Consider the following 14,754-nt stretch of genomic DNA (forward strand, 5'->3'; position numbering starts at 1 on the left):
CTCCCTTTCTTCCATTAATCCGCCAATCCTTCCGTCCTTGAATCCTTTTATCTGCCCTTCCTTTAATCCTACAGTCTTTTGTTCAAGCCTACAAAATTTTCTCAGACTGTTTTCAGGTTCCATATTTAAAGTCTAACATCAATTATTGGGAACTTTTGTATTTTCATTTTGCAAACAAGCCAGAACAAGTCTGCAATAGTATTTCATTTTGGAGTTGATAGAAGTTCTTACTGGGATTAAAGGACGTTTTTTTTTTTAGATAAACTTCAAGCTTTGTGTTCTTTAGTCATGCATCATGGTTCCTTTTTGGTTTTTGAGCAGGTTCTCCATCAACGCCTTGGACAGGGAAGTGACAGCCGGAATGATTCTACTCAAGACCATCTGATTGGCTCCAACATGGATAGATCTCTACCGGCATTGCCTCAGAGAGAAATAACCATGATAGGAGGAGACAGCCAGCAAGACGTAAAGCTTTAATTGCCTCATTTTCAAATGATTAGCAACATTTTACTCACTAGTAAGCTGGTTCCTGTTTTTGCCCTCAGGCTTTGCCCCATCGTTCAGCCTTGCAGCAGGAGCATGATGCTCTAAATAAAGCCCTGAGAGCTGAACAACAGCTGTACTCCAGTTTAGTTAGGACTGTGAAGGAGCCGGATAGGTAAGAAGAGGTGGAATGAGTTACTTTATATCTTTTAATAAGCAAAATAATAAAAAGTGACTTAATATGTTCAGAAAATAATGATGACATTTTTTGGGGGGGTTGATGCACCGATTTCTTGTTCTGGCCTAAAACTCTATAATCCATACAATCTGAATTGTGCTTGTGATTAATTTAACAGTTAAATGTAACAGAAATTGACTATGAAGGAAAAAAGAATGTGCTGCAAGTTTATTATAGACCTGGTTGTTTTTAATCCACCTAAACATGAAGGGATTAAGATTAAACCAATGTGTTAAAGCAACAATTTGATTACGTTCGTGACTGATTTAGGTTGTTTGTGTGGGTGTTAACTCTGTTGATCCTCTTGTGCTTTTCAGTGGCCAGCGTCTCCATGCTCTGCAGCTGGAACTGACAGCAGTTCAGCTGCTCAGGCAGCAGCTAGAAGACAGCGTCAAAACTAATGAGGAGCTCAGGGATGATTTGGAGAGAGAGATACAGAGAGCCAAACTCAGAGAAGGTGCAGTCAAACACACTGGGCTCTAGATGATCTTGATAATTAAATACAGAAAATACAAGGAACGATAGGGAACAACAGCTTAATGTCAGTGTGTACTCGGCTACTAGGAAATACAAAAATGGCTGTCATATTTGTTCAGTGTTTTAATTCATGACTCAACATGAATCAAATCTGGCTGAAAAGCTTATGGCTCCTGTTTGTTAATGCTTCATGCACATCTGCTCTATCCTCCTCTCATCTGTCTGCTCTGTTTGTCTGCTGCTTTGTACCCAATCATCTTTTCATCTGCATGTCTTTGTCTGTACCTGAAATGCAACTTGTTTCACTGTCACTAAATACATGTGTTCTCCTGAAACCCATTACAAATAAAATAAAAAATAATGCTTCTGTTGCTCTATGTTTTCTCTGCTCCACTGTCGGGGTGAACTGTTCCTTTCAAATGTTTGTGTGCACATCACCTCTCCATCTGCTTTGCTTTACTAATCTACCCATTCTAACTATGTGTTGTTACATTATTATACAATAGCTTCAGTGAAAGATTGATATGTATGTTATATTTTTCTGGTGAAATTAGAAATTGAACAAAAAAAGAATGAATAAATTCTCATTCAGAAAGTTTCATAGCATGCAGAGTTCACACTTCCATGTAAGGCTGCAAATATTAACCTATTGATTTTTTTTTCACAATTATTCGGATAAAAAAAAAATTGGCAGATTTTTCATCAAAGCTTTTTTTAATCAGTATTATAAATATATTAAAAGACACAAATAAACAAAAAAATTGATTCCTTTTTTAAATAAGTTAATGTTTTATTGCTTGAAATACAGTAATGGCATTCCTTTAGTGAACACTTAATCATTTGTACTAAAGAATGTAACGAGCTGAAAAATCAACATGAAAAAGCTCAGCACTTTCTGCTCGACATTTTTTTTGCTTGATCTGTTGATTAATTTTATATTAACCGATTGAATAGCTTTTTTTTATGGTAAATGCAAAATACATATATTTTTGAACAGTTTTGGCTTAAATACTACTCTGTTTTCCGTGAAATTAGAGTTTGCATACTCTAGTTAACGGTTAATCAATTACTACATTAATTGATTATTTTCAGTAATCAGTTCATCACGATTAATCCAGTTAATCGTTTCAGCTCTACTTCCATTACTCACTCAAATATAACATGACTTCAGTACACAGCCTCATTTAAGTCCTCTCTGAGAGCTGAGGTTGTTGTCTAAACATCATAGCTCAAGTGTCTGCATGCATGCGTGTTTCATGTCTGTGGGCAGATTAAGTGCATGCTCCTCCCACAGTACTATCTACAGGGCAGCAGGTGCAGAAATAGGTCAGCCGTAAGTAAAGCAGCCGTGGCTTATATTCTCTCAGACTGCAGGACAGACGACTCGGGCTAATTGGCTCTGACGACGTTTTGCTTTAACTTTTAGTTACATAATCATTATAATCTATATGCAGCTAAAAATTAAAAAGCTGTCTTTTTATAGTCATCTGTGGTGTTGTTTATAATTAGACGTTTTTGTCTGAAATAAGAATGTGGCAATATAATCACTAATAGTTAGCATTTGTTTTATTTATTTTTATTTCTGCCACTAATTTATTGTAAAAATCAAAGAAATCTTATTTTATCCCCCCCCCCCATTTTCTCAAAATGTGAATTATTCCAAGAAAATATCCCCATCTGATCTAGTCCACATGCAGAATTTCAGTATTTTAATAACTATGACATTTCAATGCTTCATTTAACTTCTTACTAAAATTTATTCTAAATATAAAGATTCAAAATATGTTTCACTTTCAGGTTGTTTTTGAAATGTTACCTTCACTAAAAATCTAAATAGAAATGCAGTGGAGTTGTAAATAAACTTGCGTGTGGATCTGCTCAGGTGTGGACCTCATTGATCCGAAGGAACTGGAGAGCATGAGGCATCAGCTTGAGGACGCCCAGCGCTGGAATGCGTCCCTGCAGGCTCGCTTGGGAGCAATTCAGAACCGTGGAGGAGGAGTTGGCGGAACCAGTGATGGTAAGACTGAAAGTACACACTGTAATGATTTCTCCCAACGTTTTACTTGTGAGATTTAAATGCCGGTTTTCGTGTTCAGGTGAAACCTTGAGTTTCATTGGAGATCAGACTTCTTACATGAGTATCTGTGTGGGAGAAGGGCCGGATGATAGCTTGCCTCAGCTTTCTCCTCAGGAGCTTCAGCGGAAGGTGAGCTCATACCAAATATTTAAAGATGTTTTTAAAAATCACAAACTTTTTTTTTTCTCATTGTCTGAAGTTAACTCAGACAAAATTTCATTTGTTTTAGGTCAGTTAGAATTACCCGAATTACTTCTATTTGCTTATTGCCAGAAAACGTTCTGAGAACGCTTTTCTTTTGAGATTTTTTTTGTAACTTTCTCAGACCAGTGAGGTGTATAGGGTATGTGTAAGAGAAACATTTGAGAACATAAGATTTAAAAAATAAAACCATAATCAAAACCAAAATGTATAATGTAGGACAACCGTTGTTGTCTTCTCACCTCACCTTCTCACCTTCACCATAAGAGTATACATTTGGGTGTGAAATATATGCATTGTATCTGCCACATTGTTATGATTTTAGTTTACTTACTTCCTGCTGTAGAATGTAGAATACTATACCAAGACATTATTAATGACAGCAATACATAATATAAAATAGTGAACTAAAACAGTTTTCTTTAGTTCATTTGTATTGTTTTTATCTCTAAAGTGAGGTGCTGAAAAAGTTTGAAAACTTACCTTCAAAAGTGTTTGAATTTTACAGTGGGAAAAGTGTATGAACCCCGTATATTATTCTGTGGCTGCTTAATTAGCACAAACTATATGACTTGAATATAAAATGGATTGGTTGAGCCTACTTTTTAGGAAGTGAAGTGGATTTGGAATACATTGATACATTGATTATTAGCACTGATTGCGAAAAACTTAAAATACACAAAAGACACCCTAAATCCAGGTCTACTAAACTACGGTAGTTAAATATAATGTATATGTCAATAGCATGTATTGTGGAGAGATAACTGCACTTGGGGAAAGATGTGTATGCTGCAGGATATAACACAAATGTAATGGTTAGATTGGATTGTTATTTTTCTTTTTTTTTCAAACATAAACAAAATGATGCATTAAAAGAAAATTGACAACAGTTCCCTTTATGCTGCAGGTGTTGGATTTGCAGGAGCATGTCGCTGGGCTTCAGAGTTTAAACAATGAGCTCCAGAGCAAATTATCGCAAATGGAGAAGTCAGAGCGGGACGCTTTGGAAAGGGAAGACAAAGATCTGACCAGCAGAAGCCGGTTCAAACAGGTTAGGGGTCATAAAAGACAGCTCCCAATACATGGAGTTCAACAGGATTTTTTTATAGTCTTTGATTAAATCCTAGATAATGGGAAATTGTTGTTATTTAGAGTTTGTTTAAAGTTCAGTCAGTTGATTGAATCATAAGTCATTGTCTAACATCCACCTTTTTAGCTCCTTTCTGAACTCCTAACCTACATCTTAACCTCTGCTTTGTTCAGCCTGTTACTGATGTCTCTTTGGTCTGTAGTGCTGAATGTCTATTTTCTCTAACAAGTTACGGTAGTTGTTTGCTTATAGTAGAAGCTGCCCTTTTTTTCTGTCCTCCCTTTTCCTAACCATTCCCTGTTTTGTTTTTTTTTATCTTTGTGTCCCATGAAACGGCTTCTCTTCACCATGCCACATTAGACACATCATGCCATTCTGCTGTTGCTGTGCAGTGTTTTCTGGATTCTGTTCCCTCTTTAAGTTTTCTTTTACCAAGTCATATGTGTCACACTCGCCTCCCATCCCATTACTCTAGCAGCTCGAGGAGATGTGTGAGAGGCAGCCACAGTGTGACACTGAAAGGGAACGTCTTCGTGGTCAAGATAAAGAGATCCAGACAGAGACAAGCACCTTAAGAAAGGTAAAATATTAACTGCTACTTAAAATTATTTTTTACCACTGGAGTTTTTATTCACTTTTTGTCTTGTCACAGTTATGCAAATAAACATGATTTTTATTATGACATGAACCAACACAGACTAGTCCATAATTGTGAAGTAGAAGGAAAATTTAACCTGGTTTTAGGGCTGCAGCTATCGATTATGTTATTTATTGATTAACCTATCAATTATTCTAATGGTTAATCGAGTATTTGGATACAAAAAAAATGCCTCATTCTATAGCCTTTCTATCCAGTATTAGAAATACTTTAAAATAACCAAATGATCAATTCCTTTTTAAATAAGATAAGACATTGCCTAAAATGCAATATAACTTACCTTTAGTGAATTTGAAGTATACTCCAGTAAATGATTATTTGATCATTAAATTAGTTGACAATTATTTCAATAATCAGTTCATCACGATTAATCCGAATAATTATTTCAACCCAAATTCTTTTTCCAAAAAAATTCAGAAAAGTGTAGTGAGTATTTGCATTCAGTCCCTTTACTCAGTTTACCGTACATAAAATCCATGGGAACTAATGTCATCAAAAGTTACCTAATTAGTAAGTGGTCTGGCTACATGCAGAGTGAGGCGGAAACATGGATGGATTTAAATGTGCTGCAGTGAACATTTTTAGAGGTTGCAAAAGGTGATAGTGGGATGACCATTTTTAAGTAATATGATGGTAATAGCATAGTACTACAAGTGCATTTTTTCAAAGATCAATAAACTTTCATTTCTGGCAAATATTTAACATTGGGACTAATGTTAAATGTTAATTCATATTTTTAATATCCAAAATGAATGAACAAAACAATCGAAACAACAAATGAAATGGATATTGAAGTCCCTGTAACTAGAGAATCCTTCCAAAAAAGTGGCTGGTCAGACCAAAGCACCATACTGAAGCCTTTTGTCACCCTATCTTTGGTAGAAAGAGAAAAACAAACAACCATGTTTGTTTTATTGAGCTCCTTTTAATTTATCATGCAATTAATAGATTTATTGCTTATTGTGGCAGGCTTAGTTGAAAGGCACACTAATTTATGACATTCCTTAATTTAGTAAAAGTTTTTTTTTTGTTTTTTTTTTTAAAATGGAATTTTAAACACAATGTTCTGAAAATTGTTTGCCCCATTTTTACCAATTTCTTCTAGACTGCACCTAGAAATCTGCTTGGTGATGAAAACATGATCAGCAGGTCCAGCCAGGGTAGAGAGTATGCTCACTCTGACAGCACCCTGCCACACAGCGGAGACGACGACGACGGTGCAGAAAGCAACACAGAGGCTTTGGCGCAGACGTCTGACCTGGCAGGGTTAGGGTCAAACTCTATGCAACATCAAAGGTTGGTTCTTTAGTTTAGTCAAGTCAAGATCTTATTATTTTCACATTCCGTTACCTGAACGTCACGCTAATCATAAGCTGCTAATTGCAGAGAGGAACTTCGATCAGAAAATCTGAAGTTGTGGGGTCTCCTGAAGGAACTGAAATCCACCGAGTGTAAAGAAAAAGAGAGCGCCGATGTCTCAGGGAGCAGCAGCGACATGCAGGCTGAATTAAGGAGGACTTTGGAAACGCTTCAGTCTAATCCTAAACTCGTTTCCATGGTCTTTAAATCACCAAAGCAAACTACAAAGAAATCAAGCAAAGCATCGGCTGGCGAGACCGCCGTCACTAATGTCAGCTCTGCAGATGAGAATCCAAAACCTCAAAGTAAAACACACCACAAGTCTCCAAAGCAGCATGTCACAAGACACAGGGCAAGTTTTACGCAATTCTTGAAATATAAAGGCAGAATATATTCTTTTCATTAGCTCTGACTAGCAGTGCTCCTAATATCTGCTTGATTTGTGTTGTTTCCAACATAGGCTGGTGTCAAGTCTCGCCTCCCTGTGCCTGTGAGGCTCAGAGCAGAGGGCAGCACTAGCTGGCAGTCTGTGACCTCTGACCCGATGCAGACTGACGCACAGCAACACTCTGCTGTGGAAGATGTTTCTGATTCTGACCAGCAGCTGCATACCAACTCAGATTCAGCACTGCAAACCAGCGCTTCCCCTTCCTCCACCGTCAGACATTCACACACTAGCTGCAGCCCTGCAGAGTCAGACGGGGGCTTTGACACCAGAGCACCAGTGGATCACACCCACAATGAATCTGCTCTTCTTTCCCAACTCGAGCTCCTCCACCAGGAATGCCAGGAAAAGGAGGTCCTGATAAATAAGATGAGGGAGCAGCTCAGTGATCTAGAGGAGCTGCATGTTCAACTGGAGGAAAAGAAGAGACAGAATGCCCAGCAGACTGTAGCCCTGCAGGCTGCGCAATCCACCATCGCTTATCTGACAGCCTGCAGTCTGGACAACCAGAGCAACTTTGGTCCGCACCCTAGTTCTGGCGCTGTGGGTTCTGACGTTGACCTCCACAGTAGATGCATGGCGTTGCAGAAAGCACTACAGGAGAAGGAAGAGCTCAACAACCAGCTCATTGAGCTCCTGAGCATGGCAGAGAAAGCCGTCGCCTCTTCTCAGAGCCAAGATCAGGAACCTGAAACGGATGGTCTCTCTTCATGGATAGAGGGTGCTTTGCATGAGGTTCACACACACTCGCACAGACATAGCCCAAATCAAGCCAGCGGCCAAACTGAGAACTCTGTGCTTGAGTTGCAGCAGCATGCAGACTCTTTGCAAAAAGCCCTTTTAGAACAAAGTAAGCTAAACGCAGAGCTCCAGGAGCAATTAAGGGCTGCAAATGAAGCTGCACAGCGTGACGGTTCTCATTTAAATGGCCCCACCTGGAGGCAAAGAGGTGGAACGACAGAGTTGCTTGAAGATGATGAGTCTAGGGATGACCAAGGTGCAAAGAGAGGTTGTCATAATCCTGATTTAAACCAAGAAATGTTTAGCGTTGTACTGAAGTGCTTCAGTGCAACAGAGGCTGCTGTTTCCTCGTTAGCCGGCCACTGTAAAAACACAACCTCCCCGACCTCTGATAAATCAGAACTATACGCCGACCTCCAGAAAGATTTCGACAATCTTCAGAGAGCTCTTCAAGAGAAAAGCAAACTGACTGAATCTGGAGAGCACGGAAGGAGAAGCAGCAGCAATCTGTCCGTTGCCTCATCAGACACAAAAGGGCTGAAGCTCTATCAGGATCTCTGTCACCTTCACAAGGTTCTCAGTGATTACTCTCAAAGAGTAAATGACCTCCAGGCCTCCGCGCAGCAAGAGAGAGGTCACAGAAGAGAGGACAAGGTCCGCGGGGTCGAACACGATGACAAGGGATTACCACCAGATGTTAAGCTCCAACTGGAGACGTTACATAAGGCTCTGAGGGAGAAAAAGAAAGCATACAAAAACCTGGAGGAGAAACTGGCCACTGCTCTTACCAGTACATCCTCTACAGAAACTATAAGAAAAGGTTAGATATCTTATGTTGAATTGAATGTTCTGATTCTGTAAATACGATGGAGTATCAGGACCACACGAAATAAAAATGCAAGAAAAAAGTCATAAGATTACAGGAGTAAACTTGTACAAGAACAAAGTCATAAAATTACCATAATAAAGTCATAGTTACAAGTATGACTATATTATCATAATTTTATGACCGTATTGTTGTTTTTCCTAGTATGGCCCTAATACTCCATCTTCCCTGTGCTTTCAAGGATTTATGTCTAACATGAAATATATTGCTTCCAATAGCAGCTCCTGAGCAGGGACACAAAAGCGTGCAGGTGGATTTGCAGGACCTGGGTTACGAAACCAGTGGCAAGAGTGAGAACGATAGGGAAGAGAGCAGTAGCACAGGTAGACAGTCTATAGGCAGACTCTGCATGTTGTCTGCTGCGTGGACACTAATCTCACATGTGGGTAGATTCTTTCACTATCTGTGCGCATGAGGATGGAAAAGCAAAGTGTTTTTCAGTTTGGGTCTCATAACACACAGTCTTTTTTTTTCTGGTTTTAACTTTGGATTTCTTCTGCACTCTCCCCCAGCTCCCTTAAAGTAAAATGTTTCACTGATCGGTTCTTGCATGTTTCACTCTGAGGTTCGGGATGTCTTTCAAGCACTTATTAACCTCTCAATTTGATTTCTTGCCTTGATTAAGTCTAGCTGCATATCAAATGATTAATTACTTTGAATGTGAAGGTGTCCCTTTTTTAAATGTCTGTATTTCTGTTTCACAGATCTAGATTTGGGGGTGAACCCTAGCTGCAGTGCGTCCAGCCTGCCTTCACTCTTGAAAAATGAACATGCCACCTTCTCCTCCACTGAAAACTTGGACTCAAACTCCAGCACTCCTTACCCAAGTTCCCCGGCTCTCAGCTCAGCCAAAGTAGGCATTTTGATGTTGGCTATTATAACAATGAAACATGATTAAATTCTACTGATTGCCTTGGTCAGGATATTTAAGTTTAAGTGCCAGTCCAATAGTTGCAGACACTTGCATTAGCCTAGCACCGTCTGTTTTGATTAGGACTCGGCGATGTGGCTTAAAAATAAAATCAGACATTTTTATTTTTTTCATACCAGGTCTGATTTCCGATTTTAATAGTTTTTTCTTTTTTAAGAATAGAAAGCTATTGATAATAATGTGTTAAAATATGAAGTATTTCCTCATCTGTAAAATGTATACCAAAAAATAACTTCACAAGATGTTCAACATTCCACATTTTAATTTATTTTTGTTCATATAGTTCTCATAAACTTACTACTTAATTCTCCTTTCTTATGGCAAAACAATGATTTTATTCTAGTATTAATGCCCTAGTCTTAATGTCACTCGTTGATTATTTTAGGTTGTAACATATTCTCAGTGAATTAATCTGCTGAGTTAAGCTTTTATCTACCACCCACTGTGTCTATGTAGGTTAGCCTGAAAAACTTACAGATGTATGATGAATTCGGGGCTTCAGAGGACCCTCTGCAGCTTCAGGCACAAGTAAGAGAGTTGAAAGCCCACCTAGAAAACCAGGCAAAGGTCATTCTACAAATGCAAAGCCTCCTACACAGAAACTCCCTCTCCAGTGACGTGGCTGCAAACACCTCAGATCCGCTCACTGTCAGGGAGAAAGACGGCGCACACAAAGTGGACTGCGGTCAAGAAAGGGTCGGGCAGCCGAGTGGGAAAAAGGAGGCTGAAAACCAGTCTGCTACGGACAGAGCCGGTGTTGTGAATATTGACCTGTGGAAAGAGAGAACACTGAACCGGAGCACAAACGAACAGCTGCAGCAAACCCGCAGCCGCTCAACGTCACCTGCTAGGTAAAAGCTCATTGCGCTGTTTCGGCAAAATATACTCTATTTATTGATCAAAGCTTAAACGTCGTAAACAAATTTGTCATGTTTTTACCACTTGACAGGCTTGATTCTCTGGTGAAGTCTCAGGCCAGAGAGTTGTCACAGCTGAGGGAGCAAATCAAGGAGAGCCGCAGGCTGGGAGTGTTGCAGCGCCGCCAGCTGGAGGAGCTGAGCAAGGCGTTCAAAGACCTGCTGCACTCTGGAGAAGTGGACCACTACATGGGGGAGGTGGTGAAGGAACAGCTGAACAAGAGTCTGAACCTTCTGGACAAGCTGGACGGCCGGCTGGACAAAGGTGGTCACTGCTGTTACTGTCTAAGAAAATGATATCTGCTCTACAGTTTGCGTTGTAGGGGGAATACAATGAACAATTTACATTGTAACCTTGTACTTGGGAGTCAGTACTGAAAAATATATCTATACGAGTTATAAAAAGTTACGACTGAGTTATTTTTCATAATTATTGTGCCGTTATGTGTCTAAAAGCAACAAAAAAAAATCATTAGAAGCCAGCACAAACAGATATTTACTTCTGATGTAGACAAACTTGTTCATGACAAATGTTTTTTCTTTTTCTGTCCTCCAGAAGAATCTCATCCGGTTAGTGAGGATGTTGCAGCTTTAGAACTGTCTCGCAGGTACGCTACATATTTATCATGCCATCTAAAAACGATAAATATAACTAACATGCTAGTAACATTTAAAACTTATATATTTGGAGTAATAGGATTCAATGGGCATGTAAGGTTGGATTTGAAAAATTAAATGAGTATCCAACATTCTGCATACTTTCTACTAATCTGTCGTTTATTTATTTATTTTTTTTCTTGGATTAATAATTGTATACCAAAATGTTCTTAATAGAAGATTTTATTGACAAAATTTGAACCAGGTGAAGCTGAAACTGCCACTCATATCTGATGAAAGTGTTTCAAGCCAAGCTGAAGAGGCCACACCACCTTAGCTGATGTTCACGATTAGATCAGTATTGTAATTATTTAGCTTTTCCAGGGAGTTAAAAACTTTTTCACAGCTGTTCAAGTATTTAAAATTTTTCCTCAGTGTGATGAAAATTAACTCGTTACTAAAACGACAGCCTTGAGGAGCATCAACAGGTACCTCTCTCTAACGACGAGAGCGGGATCGATCCCCATGACAGCCTGTGTAGAATCCAGCAGGACATAGATTATCTGCGTCTGGAGCTAGACGTTGAGAGAGAGCTGCTGCAGCAGCACATCAGGCTTCTGGTCCAGCAAAACCTCAGCCTGGCTGAATGCACTAGAGAGCAACTGGACCTGTGAGTTGGTTTCAGTCAGACGCACAGCATGATGGTTGCTGTGGTGATTTCCAGCTGTGTGTTTTCCCCCAAATGTCAACTAAAAACCTTCTTGTTAGGATCATTATATAGTCTTCCACTGTCTCCTGATTTCTCTCTCTATTTTTGAGTGCCTTTTCTTTTTTTTTTGCTCCGCATTTTCATATTTTGTCAAGTTGTCGACCCTTATTTTACCTGGTATGTCTCCTTGAGAGTAAAAATCTTTTTCAAGAGAGACCTGGCCAAGAACGGCATCCGGACACCGACAATTACAAATCATACAAGTGCAGATGTCAAAACCCAATTAAAAGACAATTTAACAGTGAGCGAACATACCCATACAGGTAAAAATAGAACTAAAATACAACTTGATATTAGTCAAAGCATTTACAAATACCTTATCTACAAAATGATTGAGTCAGTGCGAGCCTTAGGCGCAGTTCATACAATGAAGGTGGTTGTAATGTAACAAAATATGAAGAAGTTCTAAGTGTATGAACTTTTACAAAAGAGCCAACATTCACACACTGAATTTGACTTGATTACTTCTAGACTGGCTAAGGAGTTGCAGGAGAAGAATCGACTCATCCAGAGCCTCCAGAGTCAGATCCACGGTCAGACTCCCAGCAGCCATCGCAGTTCCCAGTCCGACCTGAGCCGCTCAGACGTGACGATTTCCTCCTGCCACAGCAGCACCACCACACAAGGCGGCAGTAGAGCGCACAGTGAGTTTCCTCGTGAAATATTAAACAACCTTTAAATCTTGGAGATAATTGTAGGTGTGAAGTGTAGTCTTTGGTGTCAGAGTGGTTGGAGAGATATAATGCAAGTGATTAAAAATGCATGCGTCTCCACTTCATGTCTTGTGTAATGTCATGTATGATCACTTCAGCCCTGCTCTCCATCTAGTTTCTGCCTGTAATGGCAATTATTTTCCACTCGGGTTCATTCCATCCCACTGAGGCGTGCTGGATGACCAAAGCTAGAGCTGGTGTCCAGTTTCAGTCCACCGCCTCTCAAAGTTGCATTATTCAGTGGCACCTATCTGGTTCGGTCCTCAAATTGTGCTTCCCTCTTGGAAAAAAAAAGGAGCAAAGTAAAACAAAGCGTTTTACGAACACCCCCTGTTGACGTCTCTGGAAGCTGGGTCAAAGTGGACAGAAATATTAGTTCAGGACATTTTTAACTGAAGTTGGTTGATTATCTGCATTATCTGTTTCTGTTCAGGCCAGCAGCACTCTCCTGAGAACTCGGGAGCAGCCGTCTGTCCTGCAGGAGGCGCTCTGGAGAAAGGTGCGTCTCCTTTCTCCAGAAATGCTTCCAGCAGTCTGCAGCGTCTGCAGATGGAGAACCGGCGGCTGCAGGAGCAGCTGAAGAGCAACGAGGAGCTCAACGCCACCTTACGCAGCGAGCTGGACCTGCACTGCTCCATTTTGGCGCAGCCCAGCCGGCATCACCAAGAGCAGGAGCCAGGCCCGGATCAGGAAGCCGCAGAGCCTCAAACGGGAACGCATGAACAAGGTGGAGACATCGGCTCACAAGGAGAAGGCGGAGAACAGCCTCGCACTATGAATTCAGGTAAATATGAGGCATTATCAGCAGAATAATTAAAGTAATGAAAACAGAAAATGTACTCTACTTTTATAAATTGTTGAGCAAAATGCAAAGCCAGATAATGCCACCTGTAAGAGTTAGCTGTTGTTTTCCACATGGTATAACTTTTAATAAAGATTTTCAAACAGAGAGTCCAACAAATAGCAAATATTTGGAGAAGTTGTACATCACCATGAGTCAAATGCTGATGCAAATGAATACTAGCAAAACATTTGTGCAGCAACTGTTTTACTAACGCAAATGTTCACTTTATTGTGAGCTTCTGTAAAGGTTTTAATTATATGCCCTTAAATTTATAGTACATACTTTGTAGTGATCAAACCGACCTGTCGGTTTAGATTTTGACCAGTTAAAATTTTTAGTTTAAGCATTTTTTACACTTAAAAGATAATAAATGTGCTTCGGGTTGTTTAGATGGAGGTAGAAGAATTTAATCCAACGGAAGAAATGGCGAGATTCTCTCAATTCAATCTGATTTTTACTTAAGTTCTGAAAAGTGCAAATAAGTGATTTTATGTGCATTTATTGACTAAGAGGGAAAATACTGTTTTTTTCATGCAAATCGGCACCAAAGCAAATCAAGGGAAATTGAACTGATTCCTCTCCTGTCTTTTCTTGCTTGAAAGATTGCAGCAAACCTATTTTCAGCTAAGACTTAAGTAATTCTGCATCAGTTTTGAAATTGAAAGCATACAACAAATATTCACCAAAAGTCCCCTCAAATTCCAACTGTTAAATTATAATAATTACAGCTGAAACAAACAAACTACAAGGACTCTACAAATGTAGTTTTGCGGGATCCTGTAAAAGTCCAAAACAAACAAACTGCATGTGCTTTTCAAGGTTAGCCCTATGTTTACATGTACACTTTAGTATTTCCACATAAACTCATTGCATTGACCAGAAGAACAGTTCAATAAAAGAACAACGAACATCAGTGGGAGTTCTCTTAGCTTAGAGAATCTCCTTCTAATTTAGCTGATGTGTCCGTGTTTGTTAGACCTGCTGGCTGAACATCTCCAAGAGATCAGAGCGTTACGCCAGCGACTGGAGGAAAGCATTCGCACTAACGACCTCCTGAGAGAACAGCTGGAGAGGAAGTTGGCCGAGGTGGAGAAAGACCCAGGTACGTAAAGCCCACTGCAGCCCCGGTTCATCGCTGATTCCCACAGCAGAGATCTTTCTAAATGTGTTTCTCTCCTGGGTTTTTTTTGTATTTTTTGCAGCCACAAACATTTTTATCCAGGGCAGCGAGGAGCAGGGTCAGCTGGTTAATGAAGTGCGCTTCCTTTGGGAACAAAATCAAGTGCTAAAAGAGCAGCTCAATGTGGGATCTCGAGGTAAATTTG

The 14,754-nt window shown here is 39.8% G+C and overlaps 1 protein-coding gene across 8 annotated transcripts in view; it reads left to right on the forward strand.

The window, feature by feature from the left end:
- The window catches only part of cdk5rap2 (CDK5 regulatory subunit associated protein 2), a 40,350-nt gene that overhangs the window by 21,077 nt on the left and 4,519 nt on the right, over positions 1-14,754 (forward strand). For 4 of the 8 annotated variants that reach the window (XM_028026523.1, XM_028026531.1, XM_028026527.1 and 1 more), the window contains 19 exons: positions 322-465; positions 546-658; positions 1,039-1,178; positions 3,081-3,218; positions 3,298-3,407; positions 4,387-4,530; positions 5,045-5,149; positions 6,333-6,523; positions 6,614-6,938; positions 7,047-8,592; positions 8,877-8,981; positions 9,363-9,511; positions 10,046-10,440; positions 10,539-10,771; positions 11,063-11,114; positions 12,344-12,516; positions 13,019-13,369; positions 14,406-14,531; positions 14,629-14,745. In XM_028026523.1, coding sequence (XP_027882324.1) covers positions 322-465; positions 546-658; positions 1,039-1,178; positions 3,081-3,218; positions 3,298-3,407; positions 4,387-4,530; positions 5,045-5,149; positions 6,333-6,523; positions 6,614-6,938; positions 7,047-8,592; positions 8,877-8,981; positions 9,363-9,511; positions 10,046-10,440; positions 10,539-10,771; positions 11,063-11,114; positions 12,344-12,516; positions 13,019-13,369; positions 14,406-14,531; positions 14,629-14,745 — 4,657 coding nt within the window. The remainder of the gene's footprint in view (positions 1-321; positions 466-545; positions 659-1,038; positions 1,179-3,080; positions 3,219-3,297; positions 3,408-4,386; positions 4,531-5,044; positions 5,150-6,332; positions 6,524-6,613; positions 6,939-7,046; positions 8,593-8,876; positions 8,982-9,362; positions 9,512-10,045; positions 10,441-10,538; positions 10,772-11,062; positions 11,115-12,343; positions 12,517-13,018; positions 13,370-14,405; positions 14,532-14,628; positions 14,746-14,754) is intronic. The other 4 variants (XM_028026524.1, XM_028026526.1, XM_028026525.1 and 1 more) reach the window with 4 other exon arrangements.

This window comes from Xiphophorus couchianus, chromosome 8 (assembly GCF_001444195.1).
Source record: "Xiphophorus couchianus chromosome 8, X_couchianus-1.0, whole genome shotgun sequence".
In the NCBI taxonomy this organism is placed as follows: Eukaryota; Metazoa; Chordata; class Actinopteri; order Cyprinodontiformes; family Poeciliidae; genus Xiphophorus; species Xiphophorus couchianus.